This window comes from Drosophila innubila (genome assembly GCF_004354385.1).
Source record: "Drosophila innubila isolate TH190305 chromosome 3R unlocalized genomic scaffold, UK_Dinn_1.0 2_E_3R, whole genome shotgun sequence".
In the NCBI taxonomy this organism is placed as follows: Eukaryota; Metazoa; Arthropoda; class Insecta; order Diptera; family Drosophilidae; genus Drosophila; species Drosophila innubila.
The window spans coordinates 18,274,895-18,293,352 of NW_022995380.1; the positions used below are offsets into that span (position 1 = coordinate 18,274,895).

The window sequence follows — 18,458 nt, forward strand, 5'->3', positions numbered from 1 at the left end:
TCAAATAATATTTAGGACTGTTCCGATTTTCAAACTTACATAAAATTATAGATACTAAGACATAGAAATGCCCAATAAAGGTTCATTTTGACTTAAAGTTTGACTTTAAATTTGGTAGCTAATATTTATTACTTTTGAAATATTTTTAAAACAATACCCACAGTATAGTATTGTTGCTCACAGTCTAATTTTTTTTTATTTGTCTGAAATATTGCAATTAATTTTAAAAACAATATAGCATTTTTGAATAAAGATCACAAATGTATTTCAGCAGAAAATTATTACTGCGATTGAAGCGTTTCACATGATTTCATATAGTCTATCGCTGTCGATCTCGCTTTTTACTGCATTATTTTACTTTCATGCCTTTTTTTGGTTTCGCAAATATATGTTTGTCATCTGTATATTCTTTTAAAATTGACATCTTTTGGCTTTTTTCCGCGCTCAATAATTTGACAGTTGTTTCTCTACATTTCTCTTTTGTAGTTTTCGTGATTTTTCCCTCAGTTACGTTTGAACCCCGGACGCGTGAGGATTACTCCTCAGTACGGCAGAAAAAAATGTATTAACTTATTTGCAATTATTTGAAAATCAGTGCCAAAATTTCTCGTAAAATTGTTTGGAAAAACACAAGTAAAATGTGGCGCTGGTGTTGCTTGATGCTTTTTATTCTGCTGCCATTGGCAAATACAACACGTAAGTTGATGGAAATTGAATAGAAAATTCGCTGTGAAAATTCCGATACTTTGATGCTGTATCCCGTAAGTTTCCCAGCTGTCAGGATGCTGGGCTCATTGAGAGTGGGAGAGCGAGAGAGAGCGGCGACTGCGCAGTGTTTTGTTATGGGATATTTTGTGCCAACTGTTGTTTTGTTGTGGGATATTTTTTTAACCAATTGCCGTATTGTTTTGGGACTTTTTTTCTGCAGCTCCTGTGAGTTTTGAAGCAAATCCAGATACAAAGCGTCTATATGATGATCTATTGAGTAACTACAATCGCCTGATTCGGCCGGTTGTGAATAATACAGAGACACTTACCGTTTGGTTGGGCCTCAAGTTGTCACAACTCATTGAGGTCAATTTGAAGAACCAGGTGATGACCACCAATCTGTGGGTCAAGCAGGTGGGTTCCTAATTTGACTATTGTATGGACAGACTAATAATAAAATGTGAAAATTTTAGCGCTGGTTCGATTACAAGTTACGCTGGGATCCGGAGGAGTACGGCGGTGTGGAGCAGCTATATGTGCCATCGGAGCACATTTGGGTGCCCGACATTGTGCTCTACAATAACTGGGATGGCAACTATGAGGTAAATATCGAATTGAGCCATTTGATATCAATTTAACATCCACTTTGCCAGGTCACACTCATGACGAAGGCCACTTTGAAGTATACCGGAGAAGTATTTTGGGAGCCTCCGGCGATTTACAAGTCATCTTGTGAAATGAATGTCGAATATTTTCCATACGATGAGCAAATTTGTTTTATGAAATTCGGCTCATGGACCTACAATGGCGCCCAAGTGGATTTAAAGCACCTGGACCAGGTGAGCTCAAACCACATTTCGATTAACATGGAAGCGAATGCCAAAGGATGCAAATTTGCTTTACTGTTTGCCATTCGCTCGATTGCACACAAAATGCAATCTATGCAGACACATTAGGGGCGGCATTTGGGGGTTGGGGGTTAGGGGTTGAAGTGGATTGAGTTGAGTTGGGTTGGTTTGGTTTGGTTTGGGGTGGGATTAGATTGGGTTACAGCCATAACAAATTGCCTTCTCTCGTATATGCATTCGTTGCTCAGGTGCCTGGCAGCAATCTCGTTCAGGTGGGCATCGATTTAACTGAATTCTATTTGTCTGTGGAATGGGATATACTCGAAGTGCCTGCGACCAAGAACGAGGAGTACTATCCCGACACATTGGAGCCCTTTTCAGGTGAGTTGCAGATGCGTTTATCTTGGCTTGCAATATGTAAATTTGATGTCTGGCTGCAGATATTACCTTCAAGTTGACCATGCGACGCAAAACCTTGTTCTATACTGTGAATCTGATTGTGCCCTGTGTGGCATTGACTTTTCTCACCGTTTTGGTCTTCTATTTGCCAAGTGATTCGGGCGAGAAGGTAAGCGTAAAAGGAACTATGAACGAGGCAGGCAACGGCAACGGCCAAGCCAGAGAAATAATTCCATTGTCTTCTTAAATTTCCAGTTCTTAAGCATGTGGCATGTCCTCATAGATTTACATAAGTAGATTGTTTGTATTTGAATCTCTTTTCTGTATGTAAATTGTTGATTAATATATTTGATTTTTCATTTGATGTGTAAATATAAATTTAATTTATTATTTGAGCTAAATAAGTACAAACAACTACACCTGTTAACACTGAAATACAATTAAATATATTCTAAATACTTTAATATCTAATCTAATTACATATGCACTTTAAAGTTTCTACAACTTAGTCAACTTCTAATCAAGCTGAGCTCTACTAATGTGTTCATTAGATTGGCTTTAATCAAATTTCGATGGAATACACAAAACTCTGTAAACAAAATTGCCTAAAGTCCTTCAATAAGAGCTCAACTTGCACTTTCCCTCAAAAACTATCTATCTACTTTGCTATCGCTCTACTTTTCCAACTAAATTAATTATCCAAAATAACAACCATTTATTAGTACTTTATCAATCTCTAAATCGCAGAGTTCCAGCAGTCCGAATGCATTGAATCAATCATAAGCAGCACTCATATATTCACGCCATACTCCGATAAGGATTCATAATCATATTGTTTGCGTCGAATATCATTTGTGCTGTTGCTGAGTAGTGAAATCCCATAACGTAAATTTCATCGAATGCATACAAATATTCAATCGATTTGAAACGAATCAACTCAAATTGAATCGAATTCAAAATCAATGCCACTCGAAAGTTTCTTCATATCGCGTGCTCCGTAATTAAGCAGAGCACTCACGTCCTTACACTCTACTCACACCAACTCACACTACTCACACCTACACACACACACACACATGTCGACGCACTGAACACGCACACTTCAAGCACACACACGTACATATATTTACACTTATACCTATACAGCGCAGCGTACTGTTTATTGTTGTTGTTGTTGTTTTCGTTAATTGATCCGTTTGAAATCACTCATTTGCTTGAGTAACAACTTAGACATATTTATTCATACTTATTCACAGCTATTCAAAGAAAAGTGTAGAAGAAGAAGAAGAAAGCAAAGGCTATTAAAGTACCTTTTTGGTAGGCTATTAGTATTATAAAGCGATGATTTTTACAATTAAGAGCAGGAATTATAATTTTCGGGAATCAGTACCTCTCTTTCTTGTTTAAATGCTTAGATTTTCAACAGATGGATTGAACCATTCAAACTATATTACATTGGAATCGATAATGTGTCTGATTTGATTAAATTTCTTTAACATATATTAATCCAACGATCATTCCTATGGGATCCAATTCGAATAATATAGAATTGCAGCTTTAATTAATTTTTTTTTTTATTTCTGTAAATGTTCATATAGTTAGTTTATCTAAATTTTGTCAAGATGAAAAGAATTTGAAAAAAACATTAAATATGTTTATACAGCAATAAAAAATCAATCGATCAATATTTTTCGTTTTAGTAATTAAATAAAAGATCCATTAAATAAGTTAGTAAGAATGATAGTTTGTATGGAGCTAGCCTCGAAAATACTTAAAACAAACTGTTAGAGATCCTTCGCTCCAAAGACCAATAAAAATGACAAATTGTGGGTCTCAATTGCATAAACATATGTATATATAAATATACATATATTTAATACACCATCTTGCTTGTTATGTTGATTGTTCTTGTTAAACTCTGGTATTCATTGGGCTAATTTGTTTTTAAGCTGGAATAGAGTTTCTTGATGGAAGTAGTGAGTTTCTGGAGGAGTGCTTTGCCTGATTCCACGGTTTGCGTTGTGCTTATATTTTAAATACAATTTTTTTGTTAGTCTTATTGTTCAAAAACTTTATGAAAATTGATAAAGTATTTAAAATCAATATTTGAAGTCGGCTTATTGTTTTACATGGCGTATACGTAATTCGTTATTAATATGCAATTGGATATAGTTGATAATGATTGGTTAACCGTTAGTCCATGTTATCGTTTTGTTTGTGTTGTGTTCTTGTCATTGTTGTGGTTGTGTTTATTATTGTTTACAAAGACAAATGAGGCACATTGAGGTTGATAAGTGGTTGCAAGAGAGTGGAGGTGCAGAGAGAGAGAGAGAGAGAGAAGAAACTGTGTAAACATTTCGTTGACAGGTTACGTTATGTATTTCAATACTCGTGTCGTTGACCGTGTTCTTCTTGCTATTGGCCGAAATTATACCGCCGACATCGTTGGCTGTGCCCCTGCTGGGCAAGTATCTACTCTTTACCATGATACTCGTATCCTTGTCCGTCTGGACAACAGTCTGTGTGCTCAACATACACTTCAGGTGAGTAAGTGCAAGCGATGTTACGCGATCTGCCGTTTTTCAACATTTCATAAGCGTTCTTTTTCAATCCAATTAGATCCCCCTCGACCCACAATATGTCCCCTTTCGTACGCAAATTGTTTCTACACTTTATGCCAAAGCTAATGATGATGCGTCGCACTCAGTACACACTTCCGGATTACGATGATTCCACTCCCAGCAATGGCTACACCAACGAGATAGATGTGCGGTAAGTCAAGGTCTCCCTTTCTCCTTCTCCTTCTCCTTCGTTATTATTTACAAACTTATCCTTTCACTTATCTAACTTCCTTCCTGAATATGTGCTCGTGTGTGTGTGTGCTTGTTTGTGTTTGTTTTTCAGCGACAGCATCAGCGATTTTCCCAGCGAGTTCAAAGACAGTCAGGACGGCGCTTACGATAATGGCATGCAGCACTCAGTAGGTGAGTTTCAACAGGAGTTCGAGTCTAACTCTGATTTTGAGTATAAGTCTGAGTATGTGTACTACTTTGGTGGGGTAGAGGTTTATCTATAAAAAGAAAAACACAAATATTTTGCAACACTCGCAGCCCGCGACCCAAAAGCCGAAATTGAAATCAAATAACAAAAATAAGCAAATAATGCAATAAAATCGAAGAAAGCATCAAATATGCTCTTAGGCCATGCTCAAGGATGATGGCTTCGGTTTTCCTGCTTGCCGGACAATGTTGATGGCTGTGATGATGATGTGACGCTTTAATGACAAATAACGCCTATGTACTATGTATATAGTATAATATGTGTGTGCGTATGCATGTGTGTCTATACACAGCATAATAAAACAAGCCATGTGTGATTGCTGCTCAAATTGAAACAACGAAGTTTGTATGACCTTAGTAAAAATAATCTGGTCGATGGGTACAACCAAATCATTTAAATTAATTGAAAATATGCACACGCTTATGAATATGCGAAAAGATACATTTCTGTTCAAAGGAATAAATTTTAATTATTATTAAATAGATTTTATACTTTTTAACGATTTTTCATAGTCAAAACAATTTTATATTTTATTTTTTTTATATATGACATTAATTTTAATTTGGAATTTATACAAAAGACGAAGCAGATATTTTTGTTTTATTTTGTTTAGTTTTTTTTTATTATCTTATAATTTTTATTTTAGTATATTTTTAGTCGACTATTTAAAAATGTTTGTAATATAATATTAATTTATTTGATAATTTTTTTCAACTGCAGCGTCAAATAAATAAATAAATGTTTATAGAAAAACATATTTATTTGGCAACACTTTTGCATATTCTGTGTCATATTTAGGCGCAAGTTCGCACAACCAATTGATTGACGCTCTTAATAAATGTTACAAGCTTCACTTAGATGCTCTAATGCCCTGCGTTGGATAAGGTTGCCCATAAATAAAAAACTGTCAGCAATAATTCTTTTCCGTTGCTATTTTGTTGTAGTTGTTATTGTTTTTGTTATTATTATTGCTGCTGTTGCTGGGCAGCGGTTGCGGAACTTAAAGCTGCGAGTGTTTGTCCATAGCCTGAGGAGAGCTTGATTTCGCATAGGCCATAATATATTTCTATGCATATATGAAACACACACACACACATACACATACAAACACTTTACACATTTGGAGCTGCCATTGCCTGTAGGGATGGTGGATGGCATCTCCATTTATTTATTATTCCAATATTTTATTTCAATTTTTCGCAATTTCATGCGCTCGCCACGAGACTTGACAGATTCCGACAATGTGATACCGCGCAACTTAACACCCGAAGTGCTGCAGGCATTGCGTGCGGTCAGATTTATTGCGCAGCATATCAAGGATGCCGACAAGGATAACGAGGTGGGTAGACTCGCGACTTGCGACTCGCCTTCACAAGTAATGTCTGTTGCCCACTTTTATTGAGCACACCAAGGACTGAGTCTTTACTTCGTATTCGTTATTCACATTCACATTCACATTCGTATTCGCATTCGTTTTCGAATTCATATTTTCATTTTGTTGTTGTCTTGTTTATCCTGCCATATTTTATGCGTCTGGTACAAGAACTCTTCCCCACGCTGCGCATTTGCCCAGCGATTTCTGTGCGTTCCTATTATTGCTTATTGCCTGAAACTTTAGCTTGAGCAGAATACAGAGAGCAAAAGAGACAAACTGATTGAGGGAAAGGGAGAAGAGAGAGTCCCAAATGTGCAACAAGAAATTGTAAAATATTAAATCATAACTTTATATTTTTATTACATTTCAAGTTTATTGGAAGAAGACAGACGGCAACGAAATTTTATGGCTCCAATTGAAACCAATTTATTTAGCCACACTGTAGGACAATTTCGCCCCTCAGTCCCGCCCTTTTCACTTGTCTAAGTGGGTTTTACGAGCTCTGAAACAATAATATTATTATTAAAGGAAAATTTCATTTGGTTTCCAAAATGGCTTCAACAGTTTCACTTACTTTTTTCTTTATACTTTATTGCAATTGGTCAAACGATTTTTTTATTTAATTCACAGATTGTTGAGGATTGGAAATTTGTATCCATGGTCTTGGATCGTTTCTTTCTCTGGCTGTTCACGCTGTCTTGTGTATTCGGTACTATAATGATTATCTGCCAGTCCCCCTCGCTGTACGACACCCGCACACCCATCGACCGTCAGCTGAGCGAGATTCCCTTGCGAAAAAACAATTTTATGCTGCCGCCGGACATTATCAGGCAGGGCGTTAATTAACTAAATGCGGAAAGGTCTTCAAAAAGTTAAAAATATTAAAAAAAAAAGAAACCGGATGTCAACGACAAGGCCAACGCCAACCAGAAATGGAGCAAAATTTGAGTCAAAGGTCATATTCTCCCATTTGACACAAAATTTTGATAAAGTTAACAATTTATGTATTGGGGATTGATTCAAATTTAATGGAAATTATAAAGCCTAACATTTGATTATTGAATCAATCAATAAATGCGATATACAAATGTGTCACATTGTCAGCAATATTATAAATCTATTTCGAGAAACAAAATAACAAAATAACTAATTTAATTGTCAAGTGGTAAGCACCGAACAACAATTTAATAATAATAAATCAATGAGTTTTTAATATTAAATCTGGTCTTTGGATTTCTTATTTATTGTCTTAAGTATTTTAAAATATAATTAATTACTCGGCATTTTGTGCCTTCAATGTGAAATAATATCGCAATTATTTTTCATTGCTTCTATGACAAATTAAATTAAATATATGCTATACAATTGTGGTTTGATTTAGCTAAAACTTGTGTTTGCACATATATTTGCAGAACAAATAAGTATTTTTTAAAAATACAAATTTAGCCCATTTTTAAAATAAGTTACAGAGACAGACGGAGAGAGGAAGAGACAGTGAATGGAATATTGTACTTCCATGCATTACAAAATTGTTGGAAAAATCAAAATAAATTTAAAATCTAATTAAATGTTTGCACAAGAATGCGTAATATTTTAAAACATATAGTTAAACTTCAATTAATCTAACTAATATATAAACGTTTACTTCTATTCTTGCTAGTACTGCGATTGTAATTTATTATCACACATACGCCACATTGCACATGCCGACACAGACTCATATTCAAATAGAAGCCATTGTTATACTTTCTTTTCTCTACGTTTGCCAGTTAATTTTCAATTAAGAAATGAGTTTAGATAATGTGCTTTAGAATAAAACGTTTTAGGCGACAATATGGTAAAAGTTGTAAGTAAGCAGACATTACGCATACGCCACGTTGACTGCCCAAATAATTTCGCAATATCATTTATTTGGATCAGAGTTCTCAGAGCCACTCTGTTGACATTGAAGTTATATGTCTGACTGCCGCATTAAATTAGAAAGTTGAAATCTCTTTGGCCTCGCATTCATCAACATGTGCAGTAAGCCATCCCCATCCCTGTCTACAAGCGTAAAACAAAGGACTTTCACTTCTCTACTGTCAACAGACATCATCTTGCAAGTTTCTTGAGTGAATACTGCTCAAAAAAAGCATCAACGAGACTTGAATACCCTTTTACACGATTATATAATAGAAGATTTTTGTATTGTTCATAGGTAAATTTGATAGAACTTTTTTTTTTTTAAATTAATAAAATAGGTATAATTAAGTAACTTTTTGAGATGGGCTCTGGGCTCTTGTTGTAGTCTTTAGTTGCCATTATGGCAGTGTATATGAATGTTATTAAGATTTGTTTAAGGTTTTACACACAACCATCCACTTCCGCTCTGCTCCTTGTCCCTTATCCGTTGCCTTTTGCCCTTTCCTGGCTGCATTTGATGTCGTTCTTTTTTTTTTTTTATTTTTCTGTTGGCAGTTTTAAATTAGAAAAGTTTTTGCCAGATTTTTGTTTTACATTTTTCATATTTTCTACGGGACATGCCCTGCATGTCTGTTGTCCTTGTTGTTGTTCTTGGTGTCAGCGCGTCATATGCGTGCCCCAAAAAGATGCCTCCTCTATCTCCATCTTCATAACCAACTCCATCCCCATCCATATCTTCAGCTGCTCCTCAACTCAGTTAAGTTGAGTTTTGAAAACTGTTATGGGGAATGTCATGTTAATTTCTATTCGTGTGCCGTGCACAACTTGACTGACTTGATCCTGGGTCCTCTTAGCTCTGCCCGATACTGGCATTTGCATAAAGCTGCAAAGTATGCAGCACATTTTTGTTTTCGGCATAAGCTAAAGTTCAGCGAGCACAAAACAATATGCAAATGACAGCACAAAGACGATTTTCGGGTCAGCCTAAGCGGTTTTTCATAAGCTTCTTCTGGTCAGAGGAGCAGCTGCTCTGAGCTGATGTTAAGCAGCTGTTAAGTGAATTAACGCGTCTTACACGGCCAATTACACACTGTCTCCAAAACCTTGTCCCGAAAAAAGGCCCTCCTAATTAGAGAATAAACTGCCTAAGACCTCAACTTTAATGGAAATCAAAACTAAATACATATATAAAACTGACCTAGCTGACGTAACAGGAAATGCAGTGAACAATTGGAAAAGGACTTAGGCGAGGAATAGATCGAGTCAATTGGACACTGAGATCTCGGCAAGCACGTGCGAACGAAAGTTTCCCAAGCAGGCCACAATACACACAATCCAATAAACACTTACACACACACACACACACGCACACACACACACAGTTACATTCGAAATGCACTCGTGCGCTGCTGTCGCATGTCCCATTGTCCTGCAGCGTGACTGGAAAATATATTAGTATGTATGTACTATGTATGCCATTTTGAAAATTGCCACATTTGACCAAAGACACGTCAATTAGAGTGGAGTTTTTATTATACCCGTTACTTAAAAAATAAGTAAAAGGGTGTATTGTGTTCGTTGGAATGTTTGTAACAGGGAGAAGGAGGCAACTCTGACCCTATAAAGTATATATATTCTTTATAAGCATCAACAGCCGAGTCGATATAGCCATTGTCGACCAATAAGAGATAGAGATACTAAATTTGGCACACAGATTTTATAGACCTCACGCAGGTCAAGTTTGTTTTACATTTTTGGTTCGCAAATTGCGAAAAAACACCACACCCACAGTTTTTAAGAAAGTACAGTGTTTATGGTAATTAACGGAATCTAATAATATTTCCTATAATATCACTTTACCGCAGCAAGATCGGATAAGTAGAACGGGAGAAATAGCTAACCAAAGTTATTAATAAGTTATTATTTCAATACAATCACTCAAAAGTATGCAGTAGTTTTTATTTATATATTGTAGTTTTTATTATATATATATTGAAATACGTAACGGGTATCCTATGGTCGGGATCTCGACTATAGCCTTTCCCACTTGTTTTTTTTTTAATTCAGAGGCAGAGAAAAAGAAAAGGCGAGAAAGAGTGGGATAAAGAGAGTGTAACAGAGAGTTAGATAGTGTGGGAGTTGAGCTTAAGCTGGGCGTGGTCGTGAGTGTGAATGACTTGACTTTGACGTGTCGCTGTTGGGTAGTCTTCTGTCCCCCTGTCCCCTTGTCCCCCTGTCCTTTTGTCTGTCAGTCGGACCAGTTATTTATTTAATTTCAAAGCAATGTTTTGTTTGTGTTTGTGTTCAATTTCGCCTCTTTCTGTCAGTCTGTATGTCTATTTGACTGCTTTCTCACGCTGCAGGCAATTTTGTAACAATTTTGTATAGGTTTTTGGGTTTTTTTTGGAGTGTATTTAGGCAGTTAGTTAACCCATAAGCGTGTTGTGTGGTCTTGCTTTTATTTAAAGGTTTTACTACAGGATGTGGCTTCTAGCTCCATGGTTTTATCTATGAAAAGTGTATAACATATACATGGATAAATTTAAAATAAATTAAAAAGCAAAACTAAAAAAAGAATACTCTGCGATTTCTTAATTTAATTTTTTCTATGAATTATTACAAGTTTTGCCAATTTAAAGTTTGGCAAAAATGTGAAATTGATTTAAAGTACGTTGTTAATTTTGGTTGAGCAATTCTTAAATAAACATTATTCTATAAATATTCAAATCAATTTCTTCAAATGAATTGTAGCTACAATTTATTGACAGTTCCTTCTAACTGAATTATTCTACATTTTTATTTGGCCAATTCTCTTTGTTGATTTTATTAACTGATAAGAAGAAATAAACTAAGTAGTGCTTACAGCAAACCCGTTTCAAATTCACACACTATTAAATGTAAGTCCCATGGTCAGGTTAAATAGTTTAGGTCGCATTCAGTTCTAAAGTTCATTTCTAAAGAACAAACAAATCAACAGCAACTGCATACACACACTGACATGTGTGTTTGTCTAGGCGAGCTGTGTGTATTTGTGCAATGATAAATTACAAAATTGCTGCCTATGGCAATGTGAGTTGGCCTAGACCCCGGACCATTACCAGTACCACGACCAATACCAGGACCAGGCCACAAAAGCCATTTTGTTGTTATTAAGTTTGCCTTTTGCCATTTTTCTGAAGCACAACACAATGCGAATATTGGAGTGTGTGTGTGTGAGGCTCGACAGTTGTACTGCGTGAAATTAATGATGCGCCGCTTTTCTTGGTTTGTGTTTGTTTTGTTTTTGTTTTTGCTTTGTGTTGTTCATCTTCTTTTGGTAGCGAGCTGCAATGCCAAACGGAGCCCAAGATGTCCACAAAATGTAGGGCTAAAGACGCTTTTATTAATAGTCCTGCTACGTGGTCACGATTAACTGCCATTTTACGCACTCGCACTCATACTTGGACTTGGACTCGGACTCGCACTCAAACTCGCACTCATCGTAGTCATCCTGCCTGGTCGGTCTTAGCCTTTTTGAAAGCTTTTTGCTGTTGCGTAAGTCAGAAAGTCTTCTCTCTGTGAATCTCTTGGTGTGCATATGGGTGTGTGTGTATGTCTCCCTGTCCGTGTAATGTTTGTGTGTGTGTGTAAGCTGCGTGGGATTTGGACACGACTTTACTTAAGTTCATAAAATTCTATTAAAAGCAAACTCCAGGGCTTAAGTCACGCCCCTCTTCACATGCAGCAACCCAATGTCACCAAATTGTTATCATCTACAATTCACATTCAGCTCAATTTGAACAAGTTTCATGTCGTTCACTACATCTTGCCAAATACATATTTAAATATATTAACCATTTGTTATAAAGGACCTGGCATTATGGGATTACTCCAAAGTTAAACTGGTTCGAAGCTGACTTTGAGCTAACTGTAATTTGGAATTCAAGTTTACTAAGATAAAAAACCTAATCTTATATTAGATTTAAACAAAATTGGCAAGGAACAGCACTTTTGTTTCTGATACTAATGTTTAAATGTACTAAATTAAAATTTGCCTTATATTTTCATTCTTAAAATAAAACGACTTTAACTTTTGTTATAACAAGTCACATCAAATTACTTTGTTAAAGAATTTTTCGTATGACAATCTCCAAACAATAAATAAAAAAAAAATGAAACAATTTCCTCTTATCCACCTTCAAAAGTATTTGTGGTTCGATTCGCCAAAGTTGATTTTTTTTTTGCATAAAACTTAAATTTAAAATGATATATATTTCTTTATATTTGTTGAAACTGTTTGGTATGCCAAAGAATTTGTTAAAAAATGCAATTTCATTATAATAAAAATAATAATAATGAAAGAAAGAAAGCCATGAGTATCACATTGCACTTTCCCAGGGGCCATACTTAATTTTAGTTTGCATCTGTGCCTGACGAAATGACCAGGAATGGTATTACAGGATGTGAAGTGAAGTAAGACTGGAAAAGGTATGATTGAGGAGCGATGCGTCGCCTTGTGCCTTACACTGCAGCTTGTCTCTGTTCATCGTACTCAACGTTGTTCGTCGTCCTGTTTGTCCTTTGGAGCAATCACAGCCAACTGCTTTTAATAACATTTTTCACTGGTTTTTCTTTGCGTTTGTTTTTTTGTGCTGCTGCTCGCTTAAGTGGCGCACGCTGTCAAGTGCTCGGCAATGGCAATGGCCACGCCCACAAAGCATCACCTCCCAGCCAGCATTTTACATGACATTTTAAATTTACGATTTACATTAAATGGCGCAATGCGAGCGCAAAAAAACAACGACAGTTGTAAAATGAAATTGCTCTCAGTTCTCGAGAGGCTCGGCAAGTAACTACGCCAAGGAACTGCACGGACTTGGATACGTAAATGGGTTTTGGTTTGGGTTTGGGTCCGTGTCTTGGTCCAAGGATATAACTGCTGCGGTTGTTCCCGGAATACAGTTAAAAACCAATTTCGTGTATGTAAAATATATCAACTATATATTTAAGTGGGTGCTTTGTATTTTTCTACTTGTCGTCGCTTGTCAAGGATAAATGCCATCAGCATAGCACTGCAATTTTCCCCATTATGGTGTGTACGAGGCAATGGAGGAGGGGACCAAACGCCCAGAGGGCGTGCCTACAATTTAAGGGTAAAGGTAAACACAGCATCATTGAGTGTAATCTAATCGTACATATTCGTATTTGGGTTAGCGTCTAAGCGACATTTTATTAACGAGCATTCCCCCAAAGGCAAAGTGCTTGAACTAAATGTAAATAATCATATAAATAGCATACTTAACGTTGAAAGATGAAAGCCCCCATGGGACAAGGGTTGCTAATGAGCTGTACAAGGGTTGCTCACCAAACTATCACTCCCCATGTCATGGACGGTGCAAAGAATATGCCAAATGAATATGAATTTTAAGATTCTTAAACGAAATTGCGAATTATACATTTTAACAAACTTAAAGAATTTTTCATTACCTCACTTTTTGGGAACTGTAAGTTATGGTTATGGTAGGTATGATATAAAGAATTTAAGAGTAGCCATAATATAAGATTAAGTATACAATATATTCTGGTTAGACTATTAAACGTTATATTATAAACCCGTTATCAGAAATAACATGTATGTTAGGAATACAATCAAAATTTTAATTATTTTAAAATTATTAAATGGTATTAAAATTTTAGCCCTGACTTGTTCAATATTTTAGAAGTTAAGCTTGTGGTGTTAGGCTGCTAAATAAAATAAAATAAATATAAACATATCAAATAGCACGGTTTAATTGTCATTAAATTCTGTTGTGTACTTGCAAAATGTATTTGAGATATTCTTAAATTAAGATTGTTTAATGGTATATATATCTCTTGATTAGTCTTTTTAAATATTGGGTTTTACTTGAGCCAATTTGAATATATTTAAAAGTAAAAGATCAGTTAAGTATAAAAACTAGATTGTATGTACTCTTATTCTTAAAAGTATTCAATGATATTTTAAATATTTTATTATTTCATTTATATACACAAATTCTATGCCCAAATATAGGTAGAAAATGAAAGAAAAATGCTCTAAAGTCGCACCTGCCACTAATTAAATTTTCGTTCCAGGTGATTCTTGATGACGCGCAACCCAAAATGTTGGCAGTTAAATAAATAGTTGTTTCGAGTTGTTTGCACTTCTGTTGTGGTTGTAGTTGTAGTTGCTGTTGTTGTTATTGCCTGCTAGTTATGTTGTGAATAGAAAGCAGCAGCTCAACTGAGACAGAGACTGGGATTGAGACTAAGACACCTATCCACACACACTTGATGTGTATTTCCGTTTCCGTTATGCGAAAAGTTTGGCGCGCTTTGAGCCAACTTCCAAGTTGTTGGCGAAAAAAAAAAATGAAAGTTTCACGCTTAACATTTGTGCCGTGCAAAGTTGAAAAGTTTGCCCCAAAGCATACACACACACTCACAGATTGCCCGACACCTGGACAGGTACACCTCTTACACACACACACACACACACAAACTCAAACTCACACATGCTGATTAGCGCTGAGGAAAGGGAAGGCTGTGATTAAGGAGAAAAAGTCTACGTGGCAAAGGCTTAGACAAGCTGAGGCTTAATTAAATTTAACAGCTGCTTAATTGCAGCGTGGGTGGGCGTGGCTACATAAACGCTGCTGCTGCTGCTGCTGCTATTAATAATTTTGACCAAAACGCTAATGAGCCAAACTCGAATGAACTTTGCCTTCGACTTGGCCGACCAACTTTGCCACGCTCAAGTTTTTCAATTTTTATATAGTTAAGAACATATATATGTATGTACGAGTATGCAAACCTGACGTCTGAGTCTAATAAGTTTTCCATGAACTTTGCTTCACTTAAATCTCATTTTAATAATCACTTAACAAACATTAAAATCTATTTTGGCCAGTTTTGCTCTAACTCAAATTGAATTTGACAAGAATTTGAAAGAACAAAACCGAAACTGCATTATTTTCGTTTTAAGATACATCAAAATATAGAAACTTTTCCTTGCAACGTATGGCTTATGGTATTCTTGAAAACATACTTCAATATAATTATAAACTATTTTATTGGGAACAAAAATTTCTGCACGAAACTTATTTTTTATATCAATTTAAACTTTTCTTTGAGAACATTATAAAATGCAATATATTTTTGGGAAGCAAGTTTGATTTTAATCGAGCATTTTAATCTTAATTAATCTACAAAGAAAAAAGTAAAGAATATTCTTGGGAATGAATTTAATAGGAACGTTTTAATTTTTGCGTGAAATTTGATCCTTTAGCGGAATACTGATGATTTAATGGTTCGTTCAGGCAGCGTATACAAAATTCCGCGAAATTTGTTACATATTCTGTTCATTCTTTTCCATTTGTCATCGGTCCTTCCATCGAGGCGCGTTGGTTTTTAGCTCGCATTTTCAATGGCAACAGAAAGCACCCCTTGACTGAGTCAGAGGCAGAAAAAGAGGTAGAGTCAGAGGTAGAGGCAGAGTCAAAGGCAGAGGCTATTAATTTCACGTCAATTAAAAATTAAGCCAATTATTTGTGCCGTGCTGGGATCCATGCCAAACTTGCTACAAGAATTGGCCTTCTGGTCATCTACGAAGGACTGGCTTTTGCGGGGACCGTCCACTCTGTATTCGTAGTCCATTAGGGCTTCATTTGTTTTTAATGTTGTAACCTTTTGGCAAAAATAAAAAAACCAAATTTCTAAGTTGGCACTTTCACGGTTCACTCGCTCGTCCGGGGGCCGACTACGGCTGTCAGTTCACTCTTCCGGCAGCATCCAACATCGAGTTTGCCGGACCGCCCGCCGTTTATTGGCTAATTTAATTTGCGTGTCTTGCGTTTGGGCAATTAATCAGCAGAAACAGCTGTCCGTCGCTTTAACCCTTTGCAGCAATCAAGTTTGAGCGGAGGCAACGCTACGTGTTTATGCCTTCAGAGCAGGTCTGATGGGGGCTTTGGAAAGGGTGTGCGAAATTACCTAACAAATTATAGATAACAATAGTGAAGCTCACTCCTCAAGTAACACTTGCACATAGGTCATAGTTTCAGCTCATCATTTGATTACATTTTTTTTAAGCACTTTGTTTCATGCTCTTTGTATCGTGTAATCCTTGTCTTGGCATTGCTTATTAAATTACAGGCACTGTTCTCTCCTTTATTACTCAAGGCGTATTGTGACACGCCCCGTCTTTGCCATAGTGTACTTGATGTGCTTTTTAATTGCATTTTCCTGGCGCACAAATGCAACTCAAGTGGCTGTCGTCTGGCTTTTACCTTTGTCGCCCAAGAACAAGAACAAGACCAATCCCATTCCCTTTTTCATTCTCATTCTCTCTTTGCCCCCGCCACGCCCACAATTCATTTGATGCTGCCGAGAAGCTTCATTTGTTCATTCGAGTTGAAATTAATGCAGTCATTTGTAATGAGTTTGCCATTTCCCATTGCCTTATTCTTCTCCTTCTCCCTCACGTTGGCGAGTTGGCTTGACTGTCAGCACAATTGCAATTTATTGTTGCATACTTAAAGGCGCCGCGCTTGGATTTCTTCTTCGCGTGGTGTAATGCAATTGTACTGGCCTCCCAAATATTTGACATTATTATGATAATTTATTTCATTTATACTGCCACTAATTGTCTGCATAGACTTTTTAACAATCCAAAGAAAAGGAGTAAGTTGTGATTATTATTCATAATGTAATTTTATTCGCATCTCAAATCAAATTATGCCAAGCAGCGTAGTCGTTTAAGTCAACAATCGTAAGTCAAGCGAGCAGCTGCTTTTAAACATAAATTTATCAGTATGTATTTTACTTTCAAGAATAGATTTCTATCACATTACGTAGAGAAAAAGCTTGCGTAAAAATCGGCGAACAAGGTCATGCATAATCAATGCTGAAGAATATTTCAACTTTCAACTTTACGTTGTATTTATCGTTTTGTGGGCGATTTCGAATGATTTGACACCTCGCCGCGACAGGGTAACCCTTTCTGTTGTCAGGCCATAAATTTGTTTTGTTTGCGTACTGTAAATTTTGAACCAAAGTCAAAACAGTCACGCATTCTCTAACAAAGTATAAAAAACTATGAGAGCGTCAAAAATTGTAATAAATTGAAAAAATTTAAAAAGTGGAAAAAAAGAAAATGAAAAAATATATAAAAATATATACAAGCTTTGGCTGTTCGCTCGGCTTTATAGACGCCTCTGGGGGTCTCTCAATGTGCGAGTGTGTTAGAATACATTTGAAACTTCTCTCCCTGTCCTTTTGTCTTGCTCCAAGCTCTATCTCTTTCGCTCTGCTGTAAGTTGAGTCCCGATGTTGTGTGTGTGCGTGCATATAAATTAAGTTTTAAAAGTTAACGTCGGTCTCTCTTCTGCTTTTTGTATTAGAAATCAAAATAAATGCAGCAGCTAGTTTCCTGCAGTTACTCGAATTTCGATTCCTCTTTTTGTGTTTTGTTTTGTTTTACTTTACTTGCATTTTTGTATTTTGATTGCGCAAAGCAGGTGAGGTAAGTTTTCATCTAGAGAAAGAGACATGGGACAAGAGAGAGAAAGAGAAACAGAGGGTCTAGTGTGAGTTTTCCTTCAACTTGATTTCAGTTGGGCACCTTTTCATTACGTGTAGTTGTACATTCTTTCTTGTTTTCAAAAGAACTTAGACTTGCACATTACATACAGTTCTTAAAACATCCGAGTACATTGAAAGACTTAAAGGATAAGTGAAGAAAAGAGGCAAGGATAAGCAAAGTTTGCTTTTAGAATATATTAAAAGTAGATAGACACTCGTATCGGATTGTGGGCTTAATTTGTATAAAATATTTGCATACATTTTAATCAACAGTTTCAAACTAAAATTAAATTGAACTGAAATGCAAACTATTTTTTTTAATAAACGGAAATAGTTTTATGTAGGCAACAGTACAATTTTTATTGGATTGTGGGCTTGAATTTAATTGAGAAGATATTTGAATAATTGAAATTCATTTGCTTAATAAATTTAACTAAGTGTGTTTTCCTTAGAATTGTAAACGTAAATTATAGATATTTAATACTCTACACTTATAAAATACCGGTTTTAAAATTAATTATATTCGACAAATATATAAATAATTATTAAAAATGCATCCTTTTTTAAAGATCTTAAGTTGAGAAACA

At 35.9% G+C, this 18,458-nt stretch overlaps 1 protein-coding gene across 2 annotated transcripts; it reads left to right on the top strand.

Annotated features, from left to right (window-relative positions):
* Nucleotides 1-591: 591 nt before the first annotated feature.
* LOC117792645 (acetylcholine receptor subunit beta-like 2) lies at nucleotides 592-7,287 on the top strand. 2 transcript variants are annotated; one of them, XM_034632859.1, is made up of 11 exons: nucleotides 592-696; nucleotides 929-1,122; nucleotides 1,182-1,310; nucleotides 1,362-1,547; nucleotides 1,805-1,937; nucleotides 1,997-2,124; nucleotides 4,323-4,498; nucleotides 4,575-4,727; nucleotides 4,860-4,939; nucleotides 6,239-6,354; nucleotides 7,021-7,287. In XM_034632859.1, the coding sequence occupies exons 1-11, from the start codon at nucleotides 639-641 to the stop codon at nucleotides 7,234-7,236; spliced, it is 1,569 nt and encodes a 522-aa protein (XP_034488750.1). In that variant the 5' UTR covers nucleotides 592-638; the 3' UTR covers nucleotides 7,237-7,287. The 2 variants fall into 2 exon arrangements, with proteins under 2 accessions (XP_034488750.1, XP_034488751.1); XM_034632860.1 differs by having other exon boundaries at nucleotides 6,248-6,354.
* Nucleotides 7,288-18,458: the final 11,171 nt, after the last annotated feature.